The following is a 25,385-nucleotide window of genomic DNA, read 5'->3' as shown; positions in this document are numbered from 1 at the left end:
CTCTGGAATGAGTAATTGTTCCTCCATCCCAAAGCAATATGCGCTCGTTCTGCAGTGCTGAGGTGTGGGACTGGGCAGAGGGACCATCAGAAGATGCCACTGCAGAATGTATTGGGCAGCGTTAAAGACACTTGACTAAAGATTTTAATAGGTTTTTTTTTGTCAGCTATTCTTGCCACTTTTTGTTCCCTCTCTTTCTTTTGTCCGTACTTACAGTATTTTCTGTAATTAGCTTTTACTTGTTTTGTAAGATACAGGCCAAAATATATAGAAATTGAACCATTTTGATCTAGAAATGTCTTGGTTTGGGGAGTGAATAAGTGAGAAATACAAAATGTGGTTTTCTTGTGAATATTTGTTATAACTCAAGAAGAGCCGATAATAAGAATTCAGATTAGCATTTACTTGTTTACTCATTTGGGGAAATAAAAATCACCCTCTGCTGAGAGTGTATGGATATATGATGAGGAAGATCTGAAAATAAGCAAGGGAAGTCATTGCAGATAGTTTCCGTTTCTCCTTTTTCAAGTGCCTTTATTCTGTAAATCCACTTAAGTTAGGAAAACTGTTGATATTGAACGTCTTTATTTAATTCCATGTATATTTATAGCACCGATCTGTTTGTCAGTGTGCGTTAGATAGCAGTAGAAACTGGACTAAGATGATCATAAGACACAAGCATCGCTGTTGGAGTGGCTCCTGTAATTTGTCAGAAAAACGAATCCATAGCGGACTGTACTTTAATGGCTTTCTAGGCCCTTTTGAAGTTGAGGCTTTTTAAGCGTTGTGGGGTTTTGTTTGGGTATATGCAATGCTCCATAAGATCTCGAAAATAGCAAATATGGGCTTTTACTTTTATTTGTAGTGATGAAGGACCTGTTACTTCTGAAAGCAGAGTTTTCTTCTCTCTCAGGTTGGTGTGATTGATTTCTCCATAATCGATTAAAGAAGTTGATGGTTTGGGCACAATGTGAAAACACCAAACCGAGGATGTGCCTCTACCTTTAAACAACAACAATAAAGTTTTTTCAAAAGCAACGCAAACCCCAGGCCAGTCCCAACAGAGCTGTGCGTGTGTTTGAAAGGTAGCATCCGAGATGCAAATCCCCCCCTGGCTGGTCTGTGTACGCTGCCAGGGTAGAACGTGAATGATAAGTAATACATACACCCTCCAGGGAAATACTGCATAAAACATGACGGGAAGCTTTGAAACCCATGAAAGAAGGAGAAGAGAAAGAGGTGCTGAACACTTGTATCTACGTTGGTTGCATTAAAAGCTCACGGCAAAGCAGCTGACACCAACTTAAAACCACCTAAACACACGTATCCTCCAGTCAAAAAGCCCAGGCAAAGTTCAAGATGCGCTGTTTGCGATACACGTGGAATGTGGGATGAGATCAGATTCCACCCCGTTATTTCAGACTTCATACTCTTGTATCACACTTTTGGATAAAGATTCTTGCAGTGTGCAGACATTGAGGTCCTGGTGAGAAGAACTGGCAGAATCTGCATTAACTTCAGCAGAACCAGGGAGTTTTAAGTATAAGGTACCGGCAGCATCTCTGATTTTATATGTACATTTTTCAGCTTAGAAAAGCTAGCATTTGCCATTAAAGGGATATGCGATTCCTCACTTACCTAAGACATGTTATACGAGGTTGTTGCCTGTCTGTGATAGAACTGTTGGATGCTTTTTTCAACTGCATGAACATCCTTCTAATGAGTTGTAGCGCAAAAAATTGACGTGAGTAGTTTTACTGGTGGCAAACTGATTACCTGGCAAAGCTGTGCTTCCTTCAGCTCAGTCACATAAACAACCTCTTCTTACTTACTCTTAAAAGAAAGTCCCTAATGTTTGATAAAACAATCGGGTTCCTTTTTTTTCCAAAAGCAGAAACAAAGTTCAGGCAACAGCTGGATTATACGAAGCATGTCTTAATTTATTTGGCACTTTTTACTGCTAATCGGGGAGTACGGCAAAGGTGAACACTATTACTCGGCTGCACAGTTTCATATAAATTGCAACCATGAATATGTGATCAGTTGTCATATGGAAAAATAAACCCTGCTATTCCTGCATCACTGATGATGGAAAGATGTTTACAACCTTCATTATTTCATTTTTAAAGCTCTTTAGAAGGTTACTGAAAGTTGCTGTCTAGAGGAGATAGTTTATTCAATCATTTAAAATGAAGGGTCTATAAAATACGCTGAAAGTTGCTTCCTAAGATGTAACTATAGATGTATAACAGTGTGATATGTTATTGTGCAGAAGGTTTGTGCGCAGCGTTGTGTCTTACAGAGTAAACCGTGCCTGCGAGCGTGCTAGGGACGAGCAGCCCTCTAACTTTGCTTCTGTATGAAGTGTCGTTCAGTAAAAATACGTCTGCGTCACAGCAAATGACAGCTTGAGGGATAAATCTTCTGGGTTCTGTTTAGAGATACCTCTGCTGTGCTCTCATCATGCCCGAGTTCCTCCTTAGCTCCTCTGTGTTTGACTTACTCTTTGCCATTTCTGGTTTCAAGGGCAATACAAAATTAGTACTTCTACCTCTTAAAACCGCAGCATTTTGGGAAGAAAAGAGCTCTTGCCACACGCAAGCCTGCTAACAGCAGGCTTTAAACCCCTGCCTGCAGGTTTTTCTTTTCCCTTTTGTGATTAATTTACATGTTTTGGTTTGTTTCTCTTTAAATACTGTCATTTTGTGTAATTTTAAAATCTGGTTTGGATTTACAAGCATGTAATGTCTTTAATATCTTTTAAAGAATTTCAATTGTGTTCCGCAGTTGCTGCTGCAGAGGGACGAAATCACAACATCTCTATTCTTTGAATAGCACCATTATCGCTCTGTCTTAATGAAATGATTTCAGTATTACAACAAATGAGGTTTTGAAATTCACTCAGTATTAAAGGGAATTGGATTGTAATTAGAGCATATTTCAAAAAGAATAAAAGGATCCATGATATGTGCTTAGCTCTTCAAGCACCTAATCCTATATTAATTGTGCTTTGGGCACATCTGCCCTCGTGTGAAGGGGACTTTGACAGTGAAAATGTTTTAATGCTTTTAAGGCCAAACAGCTCCTCCAGCAGGATGACATTGCAAGAGGAGCGTTGTCGGAGAGCACGGGGCTGCTCTCCTTTCCCTTCCCTCTCCTTCACAAGCACAAAAGCAATCACTGTTGTGTTGTGATGTTCTCTATAAGTTGTTGAGGACTCAGCCTAATGTTACCATGTTATCTTCTTGCTGTTGGGATTGAGTCGGTGTCAGTCTTTCTGGATTTGGGCAGGGGAAGATCGTAGACGTATTTAGGTACCACCACCCGAAATTGGATAATCTTGTGGTTTTTATGTGTCTGTTGTGCCACAGACAAGAAAACAGACATACATCCATTCCAGCATGGACTGTGACACCAGCAGAAAGTGCTTGGCTTAGCGTAACAGGATAGTGCTGTGGGCTTGTCTGGACAGGAGTGTGTACAGTGTGGTCGGATGCGATCCAGGCTTCATACATACGCAGGGATATCCAGTTCAGCTTTCAGCAGAGGGTGAGGTGGTAAAAAAAACAGAGAACTTGTGCTGAAATTATTGTGAAGAGGAGCTTTGCTGTGCCTGGCGAGCTCCTTCCCTGGGAAGGGTTGGTTGGACTTCACTTTTGCTGAATATACAGACTGAAGGCAGCAGGGTTGTAGTTGAGGAACATGGATGGGATTGTGCGCCTGAAATGCAGCAAGAAGTGGTTTCCTCAGCTCTGCTAGAGTGAGTTTGGCCAGCTTCAGCGTTTCATTTGTTTTATGGTCAGATGAGCTTTTGTCAACAGTGATTTGCCTTTCTACGTTGAGTTGTTTAGGAAAGCAATTTCCCATTTGAAGTTACCGAGCGGCACTCGAGCCCCTCTGCTGCAGAGCTGCTTAATGGGCTTGGTGGGCATCGCGTGACGCTCTGCAAGGCGGCCGAGCTGGGGAGGTGGGTGAATTTGAGCACTCAGCTGAGCAGAAATGGGCAGAGAGCCTCGTTGGGGAGCCAGGGATTTGCACCGCTACAGCTGTACTCAAGCAAGACTTACTTTATTCGCTGTCTTTTGGTGGTTCTGAATATATTATTAATCACCCCCTTTCTTCCTTTGCAGCCTGTTCCAGCACTACTGCTACGCTCGAGGTGGCATGCGCCACACTTCCTACACTTGCATCTGTGGCAGGTAAGGCAATGGTTTGCACTGGACTGTTGCAGTCTTTATGGTCACTTTCCCACTGGATATTTGTAAAATTGTTCCTTTTAGAAACATGTTGTGTTTGCAAGTGCCACCAGAGTGAGTTTTGAGCTGTTACCTCTGGAAAAGCCACAGAAAGGTGGCTGGTGCTGTGTCTTAAAGAAATAACTCAGTTACAGATTCTGCTGCACTCAAGAGATTCCCCAGTGACTGCTGCTACTGCCAAGATCGTGTTTATGCTCACATCTGTGCTGCAATTGGCTTTTTTATTAAATAGCATTATGGAGAAGGGATTTAGAGCTATTCTCTGTTGCTCAAAAATAACTCTCTTTGAAATACACTTTAAGTATCCCATATCATTCTCAGGGGTCTTTGCCTCAAAGGTTAGGGTGTGATTAAACTAATCTTTCTAGAATTGTGAAAATTTTTTTCTCTCTTTTTCTTGCCGAACAGCCAGTGTTGAAGGTGTTGTATTTGGCAAAGTGTTATAAAAGTTCTCCCTGTATTTGTAGAAATGCACAGTTTTAGTTTGCAGAATTTCAGGAGGATAGTGCAGGATATGTGTTTAAGGACAGCTGTATGCTTTGCACAGAGATTAATCTTATTTAGCCAGCAGAATTAATCTAATCAGAGATATGTGAGAGTTAGCGAGGTATGTGTGTTGGTATTTGTTCCATTTGTAGATCTACTGCTGCTCACAAACATTTACCCTGCACTGAAGTGACATACACTTATAAAAAATAACTTTTACATTAATGACAACAATATTTTATTGCTTTAGAAGTAATAAGGACAATTAGCATCTTTGTTTCTTTCTGCTGTTTACTCAATTGCTTATTTGTAAATGCAATTTTCCAATTTATATGCAAAATTGCAGTAGGAGCATGAGTGGTTTTATGGCAAATTGTGCATCTAAATTGTCTGAAAAAATTCCTGTTTTAAACTGCATTGTGTGACTTGAGAATTAACATCCCATAGAAACGAGACTCCATCTCTATGATATTGTCACAGGCTGCGATGGTAGAATCAGGTTGTCCCTGTGTACAGCTTTTCAAAGCCCTACAGACTTCACACTTACAGTAAATCACAACCCACGCTGCAAGATGTGGTTCAAGGGTAGAGAGCTCTCGACTCACAGAATGGTTTGGTTTGGAAGGGACCTTAAAGCCCATCCGGTTCCAACCCCTGCCACGGGCAGGGACACCTCCCACTGGACCAAGCTGCCCCAGAACATCGATGGCTTTGCTAAACCTATAGAAACACAACTGTATGCTTGTAGAGTGGGTCCTTGGGACCCCGTGGCCATGGACTAAACTCTCCACAGGACTGAAAAACCCAGGGTGTGCGCTGTGTGACGCAGGGAACCCAGGGGGAAGAAAGCCGCAACGGTAGTTCAGAAGTGGGTGATGACAGGAGCTTCCTGGCTGTCCCATCCCACCACGCTGGAGGGGCTCAGCCGGGCATGGGAGCGGTGTTTGTGCTGCCACTGAACCGCTGGAGGGTTTAATACATGGAGAAGGGCTGCCCTTGAGTTCTGCCAAGTTCTGACAATATCGTACCTCACCGTGGTAGCCAGGAGCTGGCGTTATGTCCTACCAGTACAATTAAAAGTGCAGGCAAACGTGATTTAAAAAATAATAATAATTATATAAGATAGAATACAAAGGCCTTTGTCCATAGTTTGCTATGTTCTGACCATGAGCAGTGAAGTAACAATGAATAATATTAATAATTTTAAGCTAGGTTTTTAATGAGTGTAACCAGGCCTATTTGATGAACTCAATTAAGATAATAAATGCAAAAATAATAGGCACTTTTTATTACTATGAAAATGTCATGCATTGTAAAAATTACACTTAACTGCATTTTGTGGTTAAAAATAGCTTTTGCAATTAGGATATTTGAATAGTAATGTTTTATTCCATTCATGCTGAGTTTTGACGTTTTCCTGACACTTAACTGTGATATTTTGACAGGATCTTTCCTTTTTAGATTACAGGCCTGGTAATAATTTCCAGAGAAGAGAATCATGCTTTTAAATAAAAACCAAGTTTGTTATTCAGAATGTAGAAAATATGCTCACTAAGCTGGAAATCCAGAGGAATCAACGCTGTATTTCTGTAGAGGAATAAATCACTTGGCACACGATGAGTGCGTGTGTTTGTGGCTGTTCTGTCCAGCACTGCACTCCTCAGGAGATGAATATTTGGTGGGACCAAATATGCTTTATGTATTCATTTGAGTGCATTCACTCTCCAATCAGTTGAGAATAATAACACAGCTATGTTAGGGTTACAGGTCGTCACATAGCGAGGTTAGGCCTGTAGGTAGCGATACTTTCAAGCACTGTCAGCGTGTAAGTGGTTTGAAGTGCAAACAGGCATCGGGTAAGTGCGACTGAATGAGAATGGTAGTATTTGATAAACGTACTTGGATATATTTAGCACTAATCTACAAAGCATTGGCTTCTCAGGGCTGTTCAAATACAAATGAATTATTCATTGTGTTGTATAGCAAGTAACCACTTTTACGAAGTGGAAAGCAGAGGTTAAGTTAGATGCGTCCAGTGACCCTACGATGGGTGGCATCTACTGGTAACCAGGCATGGCGTTTCCAACTGGAGTTGGATGGAGGTGGAGGTATCGGTATCTCTTCAACCACCACAGAAGCCATGGTCAGATGCTCCTTGATACTGTGGCTTAGAATGAGAGAATGGTTTCGGTCGGAAGGGACCAAGATCACCCAATTCCATCCCCCATGCCACGGGCAGGGACACCTCCTGTTGGACCAGATCTTGACAGGAGTCTCCAGGCAAATGGCAGCTCTCAGCAGATGATACTAGAGATTAAGAATAACCCAATGCAGTAAAATGCCTTCCTCTGTCTGAGGAGCACCATAAGTAAAGCCTTTTGGACAAGATTAGGATACTTATTAAATCTGGTTTTCTTTCTTTTCAATGCATCCTTTTAAGATTTCGTCTCTTAGATGACAAAGTGGAGAGGAGGCTATTAGTGCTTCCATCTGGATTGATTTCATTATTTAAATCATGATGGATATATTTGCTGTTTTAGTTAATGGTCAGTTGGGTTTTCTTTAGATGTTCTTGATGCAAAGCTAATAGCTGCACAGATTGTAATGTTTGATGCTTACTTTAGCCCAGTTCTTAAAATATTGCTGACGTTCCTCCTCTTTCTTTTTCTTCTAAACATTTGTTTTCAGGGTGTTTTCTGATCTAAACTGCATTTTAGGGCATTTTTCCTTTCATAGTAATCTGAATCTCTTCCTGCTGTTTGCAGTCTCAGCGGTGTTAATTTGCAGCTTTTCTGCCTCTTCATGCAATTCTTCCTGTAACAAACACTGGCACCAGTTAGAGGCAAACTATTAAAGGAATAAAAATAGGTGCAGAGCAGTCTCTCAGAGAATTTTTCAGGTTGGCTGCCTGAAGGCACACTTTGACATCGCCACGTGTGGTGGGTTTCGAAGATGCTGACCTCCAGGAAGGCAGCGGAGCTGCCAGTGATGCGCATCTTCCCACAGTGCTTCAATCTAAACCCCAAATTTGTTGCTCTAATGCCAGACCTTCCCACTGTTGCTTCTTGGGTTGAAAAGAAATAGGAGGGCTCATTTACTTTGCCAGTGGCTTGGAGGTTGTGTTTAAAGTGTTTTGAAGCTGCCTTGAAGGTCTGACTGAGTCATTATGGATAATTTCTGGCTGTAGCATTCAAGGTGTGGGTACGCATCACTTCTGTAGCATTGCTCCTAAAGCATCTTAGAATTGTAGAATAGTTTGGGTTGGAAGGGACCTCAAAGGTCACCGAGTTCCAACCCCCTGTTACAGGCAGGGACACCTTCCACTGGACCAGGATGCTCAAGGCCCCATCCAACCTGGCCTGGAACCCCTCCAGGGATGGGGCAGCCACCACTGCTCTGGGCACCCTGGGCCGGGGCCTCCCCACCCTCACAGCAAAACATTTCTTCCCAAGATCTCATCTAAATCTCCCCTTTTTCAGCTTAAAACTGTTCCCCCTCATCCTCTTCCTGCACTCCCTGATGCAGAGCCCCTCCCCAGCTTTCCTGGGGAAAAGCAGCTTCCAACCCATTTTAGTGCTGGAAGCTGCTTTAAGATATCCGTGGAGCCTTCTCCAGGCTGAACAACCCCAATTCTCTCAGCCTGTCTTCATATGGGAGGTGCTCCAGCCCTCAGATCGTCTTTGTGACCTCCTATGGACTCGCTCTAACAGATCCGCATCTTTCCTGCATTCATCTTGGGACGGTGGGAAAGACACTTCCTGAGAGGAAGATTGGATTTGCCCCTCTGACGGGGACAGCCTGGAGGTGTGTCCACATCAGTGTTTCAGTTTGCTCAGCAGCACATGGCTGAAGAGAGATTTCCCTCTTGCCCTCAGTTGTGAGGCTTTGCTCAGAGTCAAAAACCACTCCAGGAGTGCATGTACTGGATTTCTTTTGAGTGAAGAAACAGCTGGGAGAGCTTTTAGGAGCAGATCTGCTGCACCTTGGTTGCTAATGAGTGTTCAGCCCAGGGGAGCTGCTCAGAGCTGGTCCCAGGTGAGCAGACCTCCTCAATCCAACCACTCCACATCAACAAAAAACCTGAAATGCATCTGGAGTGCGTATCTGGTCCTCAGCACCAACTGCTCTCTGTAGTACGATCCCATTTACACAACAGAGCCAAGATGTGCACGACAGATAAGGAGTCTCAGATGCCAGGGATGCTTCACCACCGGAGCTGAAAAACAGATTTTTCATGCATCTCCCGTAAGAGTTGGTGCCAAACCTTACAGAAATATTTTGTAAACCAAAACCTTTACATTAAAAATGTGCAAAAGTTCCCCATCATTGTATTTGCGATGTCTATTGTTGAAAGCTTTTATGCAGGGCTTGTATTTGAGTGTACGGCTCGTTCACGCAGCCGGTGTGGTCTGTGCCAGCGAGGGTGCCGGCACATGGCAATAAGTAAAGAAGCCATCTGCAGATCCATTAGCGTGGAGTCATGCCCTCAAGCTCCATGCTGATTTCTTAAAAGTTGATCATAAATATGTACATATGCTTTTACTTCTCCTGCTTTATCCCTGTTTTTAGAGGGAGATGAGGAATAGCGTCTGCTGCTAAAATCCTGACAAACTGCTGTGGAGCGTGCGTGTTTGTGCATGCCAGGTGTTGGGGTTTTGTGTTTTCCTTGAACACCAAGAGTGTGGGTTCACAAACAGCATCATGCATAGCACCAAGGTCACTCCAGCTGCTTCCAAGTGCCGCTTCTTCAAAAATCATAGCCCTCCACCTGGGGAAGAGTTCTTCAGGCAGGAAACAATGCTGCCTGCCCTTGTCATGCCGATGGTCCAGCGCAGAGGTAGGAGCCGCCTCTGCTGCTGTCACCTGCACGTGAAAGGTGGTGGTGGAGGCTGGAAACACAATTCCTGCTGGACAAGGTGGCACAGAGAGCCCTTTTCTTTTGATTGCACTAAGATATTTTACCTGAGATACGAAGCTGTTCTGTCATCACAACTTGAAAGAATCAAATCTGAGCAGGATGAGCAACACGGTTGTGGTGGAAGATGAGATACAGACTGGCAAATCAGCTGCTGGAGGGGTCAGAGAGCTGCCACCATAACCCTGTCCCCACATGGATGGGTTTGGATGTGATATCATTATAGCTTTTGAAGTGAAAAACAGAGAGCGTGTCTATCTAAGGTGAACAGTAAAAGAAAAACAAGTTAAGCTTGAAATCTTTACCAGTCTTTTGACTGATTTTTGAAAGACTTAGGGGAACATCAGCAGACAAGAGAGGATGTCGAGGCCAAATATGGGTCACAACTGGGATTGTGGAGCTTTGGAAGTTCAAACCACAGGTCCATCTTTCTCTGGAGATCTGTTTTCCTCTGAATCAGCAGTTTAGTCTGAAAGTTTTCCAAGAATAGGAATCTCTTCTTCATAGTATGATTTTTAGTAAAAGGTAAGAATAGAGTTGACGGTCCTTGTGGCTGTTGTTGCTGCTGGTGTGGTCACTGCGAATGCTCCCCAAGCAGCGGGCAGTGTCTCTGCTCCAGCAGGAATCGCGCGTAGCCGTGCCAGAGGTGGACAGCTGAAGTTTTCCAGTCCCAGTGACTCATAGAGCATTTCAAACATGTCAGATTTTACTGCAGTCAAAGTTAGGATTTTATGCCTCGAAATATTTAACCTCTGATAGGGAAATGTATCACTTAGTAATTAAAAGAATTCCAGAAGGTAATAAACAGGTGTATGTTAAAAAATTACTCTTGCATAATTGCTTCTTTAACACTATTATGGATGAGGGAAATATTTATATGAACTGTGCCAAGTTCTTTCTGCAGGAAGGTCATCTTTTGCAGCCGGAATAGCAAAATGCCTCTTCCATACCTGTTTTTGCTGAGCAAGCTGCAGGATTTGCTCCTGCAGCCCTCGCTGGGGCAGGGCCCCTGGCAGTTCTCAGGGACTGCGAAATTTTGGGCTTGCTCTAGGAATGCTGGGATGTTTATGATGTTTTATGTTTTCAATGTTCTTTCTCAGGTTGTGCGTTAATGTTTCTTCTTCCATTAATTTTGCTGTATTTCCTTTTCTCCTGTCAGTGGGGAAAACTCGTCTGTTCTGCACTACGGCCACGCTGGAGCCCCAAATGATAAGACTATTGAAGACGGAGACTTGTGGTAAGTAAAGGGGTGGGGCTTGTTTGATATTCCTGTTACGCTACTGCTGTTTCCATACATGCATTGTATGTACTCTTGGACTTATTTAGTGAAATGATGGCTGTGTAGTAACTAAAGTCTAAATCTTTTTAGAATAGCATCTAAAAAGCATCTAGTTTTATGTGCCAGACTAGTCTGGTTTCTCCCAAACGTCCTATGTACCTTGAAAGGGAAAAGAGAGGTTGTTTTCAAACACTTCTGTGCCAAAGACACTTACAATTCAGGTTAAGAAACGGCTGTATTCTGCGCATAGGGCAGCAAAAATTGGCACCTTAGCCTTGAACCTCAGATCCAAACCTCAGGTCTGATGGCGGGGTGGAGAGTCAGGAATGTGTCCGCTGCTTTTAAAGAATTGCTTCAAATTGCGATATGGGTGAGATCTTCCAAATGCTTCTGTGCAGCCAGACATCCAGCCTGAAAGTAGACTTTTGAATGTGTGAGGGGTTCGCGCTCACCTCGGTTCGGGTTAGGGCAGGGCGCTTCTAGTTCTCTATTGTACATTCTGTATTTCTGAAAAGATTTTGCTTAGAATTTAGCTTTGCTTAATACAGTTGCAAGTACCATAAATTACATGCCTATGTGCTTTACAGCATCACCGCAGGTAAAAGCAGGGGGAATGAAAGCACCAAATATATTGCTAGAAATGGAAAGACAAACCTAATAGTGTGGTGTGTAGCATAACAAAATACAGCTTCTGTTCTTCACCTCCTAAGACGGGTCAAAAAGCCTGCATTTAACAAAGTACAGAACTCATTTTGGAGGAGTTAATTGCTGCCATTCCATGGAGTATGTGTATTGAATACTTCTGTAGGACAGGCAAAAAGGGCGCAGGTATGTATTTTCACAGTTGAATGCAAAGATGTGGAGGAAAGCGAATTAGTATTGTCATAGATAAGCTGAAAAGCCCTTATGGAAAACAAATTCAATCTCAGAAGTAACAAAATACACCTTGTTGTCTAATGATCTGGCCACATCTGCAGGCGCTGCAGAGGGAACTTACTGAATTAGAGCGAGTCCAGAGGAGGCCACGAAGATGATCCGAGGGCTGGAGCACCTCCCATACAAGGACAGGCTGAGAGAGTTGGGGTTGTTCAGCCTGGAGAGGAGAAGGCTCCGGGGAGACCTTAGAGCAGTCTCCAGTACGGAAAGGAGCTCCATGAAAGCTGGGGAGGGGCTCTTGATCAGGGAGTGCAGGGACAGGACGAGAGGCAGTGGTTTTCAGCTGAAAGAGGGGAGATTGAGATGAGATCTTAGGAAAAAACATTTTCCTGTTCAGGTGGTGAGGCCCTGGCCCAGGCTGCCCAGAGCAGTGGGGGCTGCCCCATCCCTGGGGGGGCTGGTTGGTGTTCAAGGGCCGGTTGGATGGGGCTTCGAGCAGCCTGATCCAGTGGGAGGTGTCCAAATAGCCTTGACTTAAAATCACGTTGTCTTTGACTAGATCATAGGCCATGATGTTTTTTTGATCAGGCAGCACACACCAATGCAACACCGTATTGGCCGTGGCAAAAAAAAACCGGAATTTAATTTGTGTAAAGAAGATTTAAGAAGACACTCATTTTTCACACTTAAAAATAGTGGTTTGGAACAAATCTTGAGCTCAGGTCCTTCAGCAGCAGCAATCGTGGCGAGGCATTGTCTGGGGGGTTACTGTCTGCTTTTACAGATTTCTAAAGCGGGTGTAGATGCACGGATGTGTGCGTACAGAACGGGATAGGAAAATGACAGGATGCTGATTCGTATCTCTGTGTTACAGTTGGTACATTTGGCTCCCAATTAAGCTTTTTAATAGCTACTGGGAGCCCTCTGTTGGATGATTTTGGGAAGCCCTGAACATAAGGGAAAAATGGCTGTACTTTTGGTTTGAGTGTTTTAAGGGTTATTTCTGCTTCTGCCAGTAGTTTGGTATAAATCTAATTTAACGATTCCTATACTTGTGTGTAATAGAATAGGAAGATTGGGTACTTGGTATTATTTTTATTAAATTATTTAATAGAATTTCATGTCTTTTCTTAACATAATGTAGAGGATATGAATAATATGCATGGGTTTGGCAGCACTGTGCTGCTCAGGTTTATGTACGAAGCAGTGCAGTGCAATGGGTGTCAGTAAATAAGTCAACAAAGCACCTGAATATTAGAAAAAACACATTTGGAAGATTAATGCTTTGTTTGTTTGAAACACTCAAGTGCTTGCATTGTTTGCTCTTTTAAAAATGTAAGTTCCAAGGATTTGGTACAGCTTCTGCGCTGAACAATCTCGATGCAAGGAAAGGGCTATAAAGAGAATTTCTGACCCCTGTTAACACGGGCTGTCTTGCTAAGCAGGGCTGTCATTTTCATTCTACTAAATATTAAGAGCAAAATAGCTAATGTACACAGAGCATTATGATTGACATAAAAGAAATCAATATTTTAGGGAAGTTTAGGTATTCAGTAGATGTGTGCACTTAACTGATGTTGATATTAAAGGTAAATAGTGCAGTAACAGCAAGACTGTGCTTTAAGTGAATAATTCCTGTACTGTGACACCTGAGTGGTGAACATGTAAATAGTGCGATGGATATGGTCTAAGCCAAACAGTATTCCTAAGCAAGAGGCTATTGTCTCCATGGTCAAAAAGGTCACACAGATTAATGGGTAGGCTGACCACCCTTAGGAATTGCAATTCCAGGCACTCGACCCTTTCACTCAGTATTACCTCTAAATTAAATCTTCTACTGGGAATGCTGCAAATCACAGCCTGCAGTGATGATGTACAGCCAGGCTGCTGTACAAATACTGATTTTTCTTCTGTCATCTTAAGCCTTCGACAGCTTGGATTGAAACTGAACCCTAGGCTGAGGTTTACTGCATCACCTCCAGGAATTGCACTGCTCATGGTGTGCCAAAACACCTGCAGTGCCGCTGTAACTACTTTTTGTGTTATGGAAAGGGGAGTCCTAAGGGAAAGGGCTTGTTGTAGTTTGCAGTCTTCTGCCCCATCAAGGCCAGAGCCAGAACATAACCGAGCCAGATTTCACAGGGGTTTTGAGCCACCCTCCCAGCCTCCCAAGCCAGTTTGGATAACCAGAAGTCGTCAGAGTTTGGTCGGGATTAGAGTGAAATTAAAGGTTGCTACTAAAGAATAATAAGTTCAAGGAGCCGTGATCCAACTCCCTGCTATGCATAAACCCAGAGCAAATGAGCAGCTGGGGCTCCTGTCCGTGGGACGGCATCCCCTGCATTACTTGTTCATCCTGGGCAAGTGTCTCGTGATCCTTGTGATCTCTTCTTTTGCAGCTATTTTGCTTTTGTTCGCTCTGGGGAAAGAGACTGGTTCAGTGGTTAGAGAGCCATCGTGGGAGACAGAAACCTCTGGTTTCAGCTCTCCTCAGATTATCTCTGACTTGGGCTGGAAGTTATGACTTGACCCTGGGAAATAGCATCCATGAAAAGTTCAATCAAAGCTGATGTGTTTCTGTGATAAGAGTTGGTCTCAACAAATTGACATCTGCTTTCTGAACAATGAAAGCATCTGCTTTCTTAAAAATTATGGAAGCAAATCCCCTTGGGTCCTCCCTTCCGTCCTCTGCCCTTGCCCTACCAGTGCTGCAGTGTGGAGCCACGCCAGGGCGGTCAGGGAAGGACAAAACTGGCCATCAAAATAGATCGGGTGCAGCAGCAAATGCTGTGGCACAGCAGACGTCTTTTCTCACCTTTGTGGGTTTGTTGTAGGAACCATTGGAGGTGCTCAACCTGAAGTGTGTGCTGTACGTTTTGATTTTGAGAAGGTATTCAGGAAAATGAGAGCTTATTGCATTCAATTTGCTGACTGGCAGTTCCCGCAGCCTGCTTTCGTGGATTCCCAGCATTGCCGCGCACCGGAGGCACGTCCGGAGTTGATTGTTTTATTGCAGCAGATCAGCAGGGCTCCTGCAATGATTGACAAGTAGAAAATGCTTCTATGATCTTAAAATAAAGATTGATTCTTCATGATGAGGCTCACACTTAAATAATAGGAATGTGAGACAATGAACCTGACCCCGGATGTCACTGAAATAGAGACGGTTATTATCTGAGAGAGGGTTCTGCAGGTGTCACAAGTTGCAGGTCTTGGTCTTTTAATGGCATCTGACAAATGTGTCTCAGTGAAGGTTCAGCGCTTGCTGAGCACCGTTATTGGCAGGGTCACTGACCTCCAAGCACTCAGTGACGTTTTTGGGAGTTAGTTGGTGCGTTCTGGCTTTGCAAAACACTGAAAATCATCGTCTGTTCTGCTGAAGCACTCAGGATTTTTAACATCATGAAATATCCTCCGAAGTCACAGTGTTAACGAAGCTCTGCTGGGCTGCATAGCGCGGTCTCCTTTCCTCGCACACGGCCGGTCCCCGCTCGGATTGCCCTCGCCGGCACGCTCTGAGGCTGGGCGTGCTCTGCTCCGCGCATCCCAAGGAAGATGAGCGCTTTGTGTATCCACCTGTGGGTCCAGGGGAGTTAACAGAGGATGCTGTCCTCCTGGAGAGAGGGCCAGGGTGTAATGTATGAAGAGGGCTTGGGGGAAAGCGTAAATAAGGGGAGTGCTGCATCAACTGCTTGTGAAGTGCAGCAGAGCTCGGAGAGAGGCCGTTAACCTTGTACTCACAGGGGGCCTCTCTATTATTTATAAAATACAACTAACTTTATAGAAATCTGAATGGAAGCAGGTTGGATTGTCAGATGATGTCTTTCATTTTAACACCCTCAGATTTAAGCAAAAGCATTGAGAAGAGTACAATATCCTCGGAGAAGGAGGACATTCCCTGCTGCAGAAGCTCACAGATACCTGCTGGAGATGGCAAAAAACCGAGTTGTACCTGAAAATGGTTTTATTGCTTTCAGGTACAAGAATTTAAGCAGTAGGGAAGCTCATTAATGGTACAAACTCAAACACGTCCGATCATAAAAGCACAGTCTTAGTATAACTCCAAGTTATACATCTTGGCTATGTTAACAGGTATTGTTATTTCCTGAGTTAAATAATAGAGTTGGGGACTTGGGAAGCAGTCTGGTATTCCAAAAAGACTTTACCAGAATGATTTAACTCTGCAGAGTATTTTTGTTTCTATGTCTTTCTTTAATATCCTCATTTAAATATAAGGCATCAGAATGATATTGACAGCAGAGGGCACTGAAATCAGTGCTCGCTTGAAGGAGATGATGCTCGGCTTGTGTTTCAGTACTGGTGAAGTGTCATACTTGCCAGGGCAAAGGCACGGCTGCCTTCCAGGGGCGCTGCCTTTGTGTGCATGACGTGCATTCCACTCACATTGTGTTAAGCTTGGGTTTGCTTCCTTCTGTCTAGTACTCGTGTGTACCTTTAATTTCTCTATTATTATAACTTCTGGTGCTGTCCAGAGATCCTGTTTACCTCCTGCTGCTGCTCCTCTTGTTGTTTTGGAAGCTTTGTACATCATAGGGAATTTTTCTTGACTGCAAGTACAGGTTGTTGCGAAAGGTTCTGGATGAGAGAGAGAGGAAAGATGCTCAGTGCTTGGGGATTTTTATTAATTACTCAACAGAGAGGAAGAGCAGTTTTCAGGCTTCTTGGAGCTGTTGGTCAGCCTGAGGTGCGCGAAGAATACTGCAAAAGAAAGTTGCTTATTGCAAGGACTGGTCAGATTCAGTAGTTCATGGTTATTCATCAAAGTTAAGCCTCCTGTTAGGTAAAATAGAAGTTACTTTGCTAATTTTGCTTCTCTAACCTGAAATAAGAATATACGGTTTTCTCCAATCAAAAGATTTGCCATTTTCATAGCTGTGTACGCTGTGTGCATTTATCTTTTATATGTACACACAATATGTGTGTGCAGGGTACTTATTACATTGAAACTGTATCAGCATATTTATCTTAATATTATATGGCATTTTTTGTAGAAAATGCAGTATTCTCTTTTGTGCAGGAGTGAGTAACTGTGTGATATAAAAAGACTATGAGTACTGAGCAGCTATCACTTATTTCAGGGAAGTACTGAGAAGACTTTCAAGACGTCAACTAAAAGACTTGGGTGAGCTTGAGAAAAGTTCACTACAAAAGTTGATTGCAGTGTGCTGTGACTCTTTTCCAAACTCTGTTTTGGAATTTACACTGTTACAGCAAGTTTTACAACACTAATGCCAACCTATAAACCAAAATCCAGTTGTCCAGGTGGGGGCAATGTTGCATTACAAAGCAGGAACTGACCAATCTTTTTGCATCAGATAATAGAAATCCTCCCTTTTCCACCCCAAGTACTTCATTGCCTGCTATTAAAACAATTTATCCTACGGAACAAAATATTGTGTTTATTACTTCTTGAAAGTACTACTTTTAAAATACCAGGATATTAATGTGTCAAATGTAAATGCTCGACTATTTTATGTGGGTGAGACCAGTATTTTTGTTTGGCCTCGTGCATTTTTCATGCATTTTGAAGTTTGGTGCTGTAATAATATGCAGAAATGATGGTTAGCTTTAACCTTCCAGTCTGCAGTTTTGAAACAGCTTATTGTTAGTTATGGTTTTGTTTCTAATAATAATCTAAAGTACGTTGCTACTACTTACTGGCTGATTGCAAAATCAACTGGCTATCCATTTCTGAAATAATTCCTTTGGCTCGATTCCTCTGGTTTGATTAATATTTACTATTTTCATCAAGTGTAGGTATTTTTCCTTTTGTTGCACCTATAATTTTATGCTAATCTCAAAAAATTGAATTTGATTAAAAATAGAAAACTATATTTGCTAGAATTAACAATAATTTTGCTGTAATTGAAGATGCATTCTGTTAGTACTGATTAATTCAGGCTATGAGGTTGCTGGCTGCCAGAAACTTATAACCCTCTTAACCCAAGCAGAGGTTGCTAAGTATTAATAGCATGTTTGCTGTAACAAATTTTAGCTTTCCTTTAAGTGCTGTGTTATGGTCTGCCTCTTAATTTCAGGCTTTTTATAGTGTATGTGAAATGTCTTTTTAATTGTCACCTGTAAATGAGTTTTATCTGCCATAGTCTGAAAAAAACTGAGAGCTTGAAGTTGCTTTGGCTGCTGTTGGACTGATTTGGGTGTTTGTCTCTTCAAGGAAAACAAGCAGGGTAAAACCTTGGGGGTTTTTAATAGCGGTTGATTTAACATTGGTCATTTATAAATGCCATTTAGTGCAGTCTAGTTTTTATGGTGGTCTTTGTTAGTACAGACACACATGAAATATGGAAGTGCTCTTGATGGATGTTGCTTATCTTGGATGGATTTCAGTAGCAAAATCTTTCTCCTTGTCCTTGGTACGGGGAACTCAATTGTAAAGGCCAAAATACAATTTTAGAGGGAGTCTTCCTGGCTCTTGAAACACTCAGAGGGGAGGTGCAGTCAGTCTCCAACACACCCTTTGTGTACCCCCCCTGAAGCAGACACAATTCCCAGTGCCCGTGTTCAAGGCAGTGTTGTGTATTCTCTTGTGTCTCTTCAGAGAACCACTCGTTCCTCATGGTGGAGGCACGATCTTACACAGCCAGGACCTCAGGAGGAGTCCTTTGAGTGTCACTGTGCTCCACATCTGGGCTGAGCCCATTTAGGGCACAAACGTTTCTGGTTTCAATTGTACTTTGCCATACATACTTTTGACTTGAGGTGCTGCCATGACAAGTAGGTATTTCTTCTGAATAGGAACTAAATGTTCTTACTGGCAAAATAGCATGCTTGGCTAGGGAATGGGCAGCCTCCTTCTCCGAAATACTAGCTGCTGCCTTCCTGGCTGTGTACTTGGCTTGAACACTTGGACCAGTCTGTGGAAAGGCTAGCAACTCTCTTGTCTGGTTTTCTGCATTCAGTTGTCATCTTCTGTAGAGTACTCTGAAACCCTTGTCTGGCAGGTTCCGTTTCGGCACTGATCATTTGGAGGTCATTTGAACAACCTCAAGAACAACTGTAGGATGTCTAAATAACAAAACAAACCTGTACCACCGGCCACTGGCCCAGTTTTCACGATGGAAAAAAATGGAAAGTGTTTGCCTTTTACTGACATGGACGTGTGTGTGTGAGTGCACACATAAGAAAACTTGACAGTATTTACAGTAAAAATCAATCGGGAAGGTCTGACACTTCACCTACTCCTGTGATCCCTGGTGGTTGTTTGTCCAGGCTGGGGAACACAGGTCAGCGTCCAAAACCAACTGCTGTAAGTGAAGGCTCTTGAGTTCAAATGTTAGCAGCTAAGAATGTTGGCCCACGTTAGAAGTGTCAACACTTCACCTTCAGTAGGTACCTTCCACTTCTCAGTACTCATCTAGAAATAGTTTAATGAACTGCTAAATTTTATTACCTTGAAAACACAGCTGTGCTCTTGTTGCCTGGTGCTCGTATCTCCTGTTCCAGTGAGAAGCTGATGAGGATCACTTTTCTCGGTTTGACTGGGAAGTACCCAGTTCCCAGTACAGGTTTCTCCTTGCACCTTCCCTTCTCTTCCCTGCAGCTCTGACATCTTTGCTCTATGTCTGAGCGAGTCAGCTGGAACTGTGACTGCCCCGATACCTTTTTTCCGATGGGAAGGCTCCAGACAGCTGGGAACTGGCCAGAACTTGGGGTTTGCCACCATCTCTGTTAGGTTGACTTTGCAGCAGAGAATTGTTTCTGCTGAAGGGAGTGCTGCTGCTTATTAAATATGCCAATTAAGAAGAGTGGGAGCTCGCTCTGTACCAATCAGATGGGAGCTGGTTGCAACGGGGCCACCTCTTAAAAAAAGAACAACCCCGTGCCATGCGCGATAGGTCTTTACACTGCGTTGTTGAGGTTTGTGGTGTATCTTACTCAGTGTTCCTTTTTAAATTGATAACTCTTGGCTAGTCAGAATGCAAGAGGATGAAAAAGTGTGTGTCACTTAACTGTCCATTTTTTTACTTGTCATTTCATTTACTGTAATTCATTTTTGTGCTCTGCTGTTAAACCACCCTATTCCCAAACCACTTGGCATGTTTCCAGACATGTATCTCATAGAAATGCTCATACCTAGTCCCCTTAAGCTTGAAATTGCCTTAGAGGTGTTTAACCAAACAAATGGTCGGGCTTTGTTGGTGCGTGAGTACAGCGAGATTTCATTGCTGCATGAAGTGCTCTGCTGTCTCTGAACTTGGAGCAGAGCATGACGAGATCACACAGAATCAAATCTCCAGCTGGAGATGACTTGCTCTTCTTGCAATATGAGGAAGAAAAGGTTGTGGGTACCTTTATTGCTGTTGTCCTAGACCTGAGCTGGCAGCGGTTCATCTGTGTGGCTGCTCATAGGTGTGTTGGTTAATAATGGCTCAAAACCCTCAAACCTCAGTAAACATCGCTGAGTAAAGTGCATCACTGTCCATACCTTTAACCTGAGGTATGAGGAGGGCACGGTGAGATACGGCAATAGCAGTTTTCTAATTGATGGTCTCACAAACCCACTCACAAAAAGGGGAAGGGAAGGTTTTTGTCCTGGGAAGCTGGGGAGGATGTGGGCTGGAGGCAGGTGACACTCGGGACAGCCCCATGCCAGAGTGTGTGGCATCAAGACAAAATCCAGCGGGTTGTCACCACAGTCCTAGGTCTGTAGACGTTAACAACTGCAGAAGAATAATTTGGTTTTGTAGCTTTTGTGAGGAGATTCAGTTCTGAGTGTACAGCGCAAGCAGATCTGTGGAGCAGGAAGGTCACAGCTTAACATGTTGGCTCATGGGAGCAGCTCTTGGCTTCCCAAGAAATGCCTGTGAGAGCTTGTCTTCAGGTTGTGTTGGTGGTTGGACTGTAATGATCCATACACATGGCTCCAATATCCCAAATAAAGCATTGCTTCCCATTGTGATATCGGCCATAATTTGCCTCATTGCCTGGCAGTTTCAAATTATTTGGCAATAAAAGTGTCAGCGAGCCTATAAAAGTAAAACACATGCTTAGAGGAAGATGAGGCTTTATTTTTGAAAAGATGGTGTGCAGTGACTGTATGAAGGGGAGAACCACAGCTGTGTACAGTGCGCAGCTTTCAAACCTGCGGTGTTAGACGGGAGGTTCTGTGGTGCTTCACAGTCAGAGGTTAAGAAAGCTAAAATCGGTATCAAAAGGTCTATTATTTTTCTGGTTTGAGAGCCAAAAATGTAACTCTAGATTTGCATTTCGTGGTGCCGTTATTCTGTGAAAGTATCGCAGCCACGGCTTATTCGTCTGTGTGGTTTCAGAGGGACGGGAGGGGAGAAGGGCTTTTGCTCATTGTGTTGTGTTTCAGTTGCAGCACCGACTTAAAAGCCTGCGGTCACTTTAGATCAACGGGACTTGAACTGCCTTCTCCAGTCTCCCGTCCTGGGCTCCTGCACAGGGAGCAGAGCCCCACTTTGGTCGGATGCAGAAGGGCCACAGTCAGCGGTGTTGGGGAGGGCTGAGAAGCTCCTTTACGGAGCGGCAGGTCCGGGCAGTGCTTTCTGCAGGGCTGTGGCGTGGGGCGCCTGGTGCTGCTTCTTTTCAGCTTGATACCAGTTTATGTACAAAGTGGTTTTCAGCTGTAGTGTCCGTCCATCTCCCGGTGGAAGGAGTGAAACGCTCTTAGGCGTGTTTGAAGGTGACTTCTAAAAGAGATGCAGAAGCCCACTTTTTCTTTGGTGCTGTTGGCTAATGTATTAAAGCTGGGTCGGCAAATCCTTCTGTCAGTAGAGCAACTGACAGGTTATTTGATTTGTCTCATACTTTACGTTGTTCAGTTTTAGTTAATAGCGTTTACAGTATTTTGCAATGTGTTTGGGAGGAAGGATTCTGTATTTACACAGAGCTGAAGCCTCCCTTTAGGGAGCTGTGCCCATGCTTCCAAGAAAGCGTTTGGAATATTTTTGCTATGCATCTTGTGGTAAATCTTCCATTCACTCCAGAAAATAAATGAAAACGGTAACATGGAATTTTTAGAGAACGCTCAGGTCCTCTGACTGTTAAATCTGCTTTACGCACTGTGCACTTTTCACTCTGAAATGAAGCCAGGTAGGTTTTCCTTGCTTTTGTGCCCAAAAAAGTGATGCAAAACAAGATTAGCTTCTCTCTCGGAAGGTTTGAAAGAGATTGAGCTGTGCAATGAAAGACTTGGTCAGCTTCAAGCTGCATCAGTGAGCACTTTGACATCTCCTTCTCTGGCCTACTTCCCGTTGGAGACACCCCGGAAACCTGACAACCTCAGACACATCATCTCTGCATTCATGGAAATCAGCAATTAGCAATTGCATCCTCGCTGAAAAAGGGGTGGGAAAGGGTTGTTCTGGAATGAAATTTTTCTTCATTCAACAGAAAACTGAATTCACAATTAAGTTTTGTAATAGACAACAGATACAGTCTGCTGAATGTGCAGAGCTTACATTTGCCTTTCGGATAAATGAATAGAGCTTGGAGGTACTTTGTTATATTATTCCTTATATTACTCTACTCTAAACAGTTCTTAAAAGGTATGCCATCGATCAGGATGCCTGTAATTCCTATTTTCATCTGTGTGTTTAATTTCTTTAGATTGTTGCTACGTTTGATAACAGTCCAACTAATCTGAAACAGTTGTTTCTGTACACGACCCTTGCAAGTCTGTGTTATCGGGCAGACAATCTGTACATGCACTTGAAAATGTACTAAAATACATGAATAATATTTCTGCCTTCTAACTTCAGGGTAAAATAAATGTGGTTTTTCTAAGGAACCTGCTTTTAGACACTTTCCCTGGTTAGTCAACAGGAGAGGATAGTAGCTCACATGCATTTTATTGGGCTGAAATGTGCTTCACCACTTATTGTGCCTGGCAAGCAAGAGATATGAAACTGGGATCTTCTCAAGCTCCCATTATTTCCTCAGGATAACTACAATATTTGGGTTATTTCCATGTCTTGGGCAACATTTTAACTAATGGATGTGTTCCCAACTGAAGTTAAGTGGAAGAGAGTTCCCAGTAAGAGCCAAAATCTCTCCCAAACGTACGGTTTGGGTTGGATGCTTTTTCACTGGAGCGTACAGGCTGGATGGTGGGGAGTTGCTCCGAGGTGGAATTTGAAATATCATCTTCCCTCATGTCTCCTCTTGTCTGGAAGCCAAGAAACCTGAACAAATGGTGCTTCCTAGCTTGTGAGCCTTGTTTTGGTGTACCATCCGCTTGGTGATGGTTTTTTTCCATTACTTAGTGCTCCAGTAATTCAGAAAACTATTTAACGACCGAGTGATGAATGAGTTTGAGAAAGTGCTGATAAGTGTAAGGTTAAAGGAACAGCTAAAATTTTGCCTGCAGTAATTTCAGAATAACTCTTCTCCAGGTGAAATAATGGGAAGCATAGCAACCTTAACTAGGCATGAACCGGGAATTTGGAAGCTGTTGATCACAGCTCCACTGTCGCTATGCTGAACAGGCACTTGTGAAGGGAGCAGGGGGAGGCCACAAAACTGCTGCAAATCCCACAAAGCTCCATGAGCCTTCATTTGTGATTTAGAAAGGATTCAGTATGGGATAGATTGAAAGATTTATAGCTAATCTGAAATGTGTATCTTGTTGGCACATTAGGGGATGTAGCAGCTTTTTACATGATTCTTGGTTGCTGCAAGTAGTTTTCTGTATCCTTAGATTTTCTGCATCCTTAGATTTTCTGTGTGTAGCATTAGTTATTTTTAGAAGCGAGTCTAACCATAAAATCAAAACTTAGGGAGTGTTGATGGAGCTTCTGATTCTGAGGTTTGGCTGCTCTGATTTACAGTTGCTGTGTTGGTGTCAAATCATGTAATTTTTACTCTGTGGGTCTGACATTCGCTGTCTATTTTTTGTCTTCTTTTCAGTTAGCAGCTTTCTGGTTTAACACACCATATTTCATATTTAAGGGAATGTATATAATGTCTGTATTAGCTGTGTGTGCACATCTGTAACTTTCCCGTTCTCTCCAGCATTCTCCTAAGGCGTTTGCTCCTGTAGCTTTAAGCCTTGTGCAGCTTTGCAGCTGTAAACCCTCTGCTTTGTTCCTGAAGTTCCAGTCCTGCAAGTCTCTCTGCAGGTGAACCTTGCCCAGTTTGGGGAGGCTGGCGATTACTTCAGCAGGGCTCGCGCTCACTGCGAAGATATGTTCATGGAGGAAATTGTAGGGTGGATTTTCAAGTTTCTTGGAGTGAATCTTCACCTGTATGTGTTTGTCTGTGTGTGCAGTGCAGCAAGAATCCCAACCCTGCTGAAATGATAGAATCATGGAATGGTTTGAGTTGGAAGGGACCTCGAAGCCTATCCGGTTCCACCACCTTCCATGGGCAGGGAGACCTCCCACTGGACCAGGCTGCTCAAGGCCCCATCCAACCTGGCCCTGAACTTTATCATAATCGCCTTCATTTACTTACTGTCCTCTGCTTTCAGGGACAGTTATGTTGGAAATGGTGGACATTTACAGCTGAATATGGTAGCACTTTTTGTGGTAGCTTATGCTTATCTTGACCTCTGTATGGGGACAGAGCTGCGCTGCATCGTTTCCCTAATTACTGCTGTAATTAGGACTGGATGGCAGAGAGGGTGCCCCAGTGGGGTGTCCTTCCTTCTGCTTGTGTTGTCTCACTGATCGTACCATGAAGCAGACACAAGAGGAAAGGAACTCCAAGGTTTTCAAGCAAAGAAAATTCCATTTCCCATGATGATAAGAGTCTCATACCGTTGTTTGAGGTGGTTGTAGGAAGTCTTATGTTAGCAGATTTCAGCTCTGGTTCAATACCTAAAGAAATCAGGAGGTCACACAAGTACTGTGTGTCAAGACCAAAGTCTTATATGTAAAACGTGCCTTCTTGTGGTCAATATATGATGAACTAGGGGATTGTTTGCTCAAGTATTGTTTGGTCCAAATGGTTATTTCCTTATTTGCTAATTTTTCAGCCTGCTGAAACCAGTTCTGTACCTTATCAGGTAGGCTCAAGAAGCACAGCATTGCAGATGTCTAACCTGGTTCTCACAAGGGTGTAGATACCCGCTTGCTGTTCTTGTAGATCCATTTCTGGCAGCTGGGCAATCAGTGGTGGATCTTTGTTCCATGTATAGAGCGAATAGGCTTCTCACGGGGTAAACTGAGGGGGTGGGGAGGAGAGAGGGATGTTCCCATGGAAGAAGGTACTTGGTGGTTTTCTTTCTTCCACCTCTGATGCAGAAAACTGTACTAAATGTTCTTTTCTGGTTGGATCTTCCCATAATGCTTGTTTCTTTAAGCTGTGTTAGGCAAGTTTGTCTTAAACTTTATATTGTGAGCAGTGGCAGTCAACCTCTATTGGGGACATTTTATTTAAACCATCGGATGTGTTTTGACGCTTGGATACAAAAGGCCATAATTTAATTACATGTCTCTGTTAAGTTTTGAGGTTAAACCCTTAATGCGGTGCTAGAATTTCTCAGGAAAGAATAAAAGGACAAGTTTTTTTCTTCTGAGAAGAGGTTCTAGAAACTGGAGCTGAAGAGCTTGCAGTGGATTCCTCA

The 25,385-nt window shown here is 43.2% G+C and overlaps 1 protein-coding gene across 4 annotated transcripts in view; it reads left to right on the top strand.

Annotated features, from left to right (window-relative positions):
* Window positions 1-25,385, top strand: part of PEPD (peptidase D) — a 131,644-nt gene that overhangs the window by 73,342 nt on the left and 32,917 nt on the right. For all 4 annotated transcript variants that reach the window (XM_054078737.1, XM_054078735.1, XM_054078739.1 and 1 more), the window contains 2 exons: window positions 4,131-4,199; window positions 10,817-10,894. In XM_054078737.1, the coding sequence (XP_053934712.1) occupies window positions 4,131-4,199; window positions 10,817-10,894 (147 nt within the window). The remainder of the gene's footprint in view (window positions 1-4,130; window positions 4,200-10,816; window positions 10,895-25,385) is intronic.

The sequence above is a fragment of the Cuculus canorus genome, chromosome 13, assembly GCF_017976375.1.
Source record: "Cuculus canorus isolate bCucCan1 chromosome 13, bCucCan1.pri, whole genome shotgun sequence".
In the NCBI taxonomy this organism is placed as follows: Eukaryota; Metazoa; Chordata; class Aves; order Cuculiformes; family Cuculidae; genus Cuculus; species Cuculus canorus.
The sequence above is the reverse complement of the archived record's forward strand: the minus strand, read 5'-3'. Positions and strand labels throughout refer to the sequence as shown.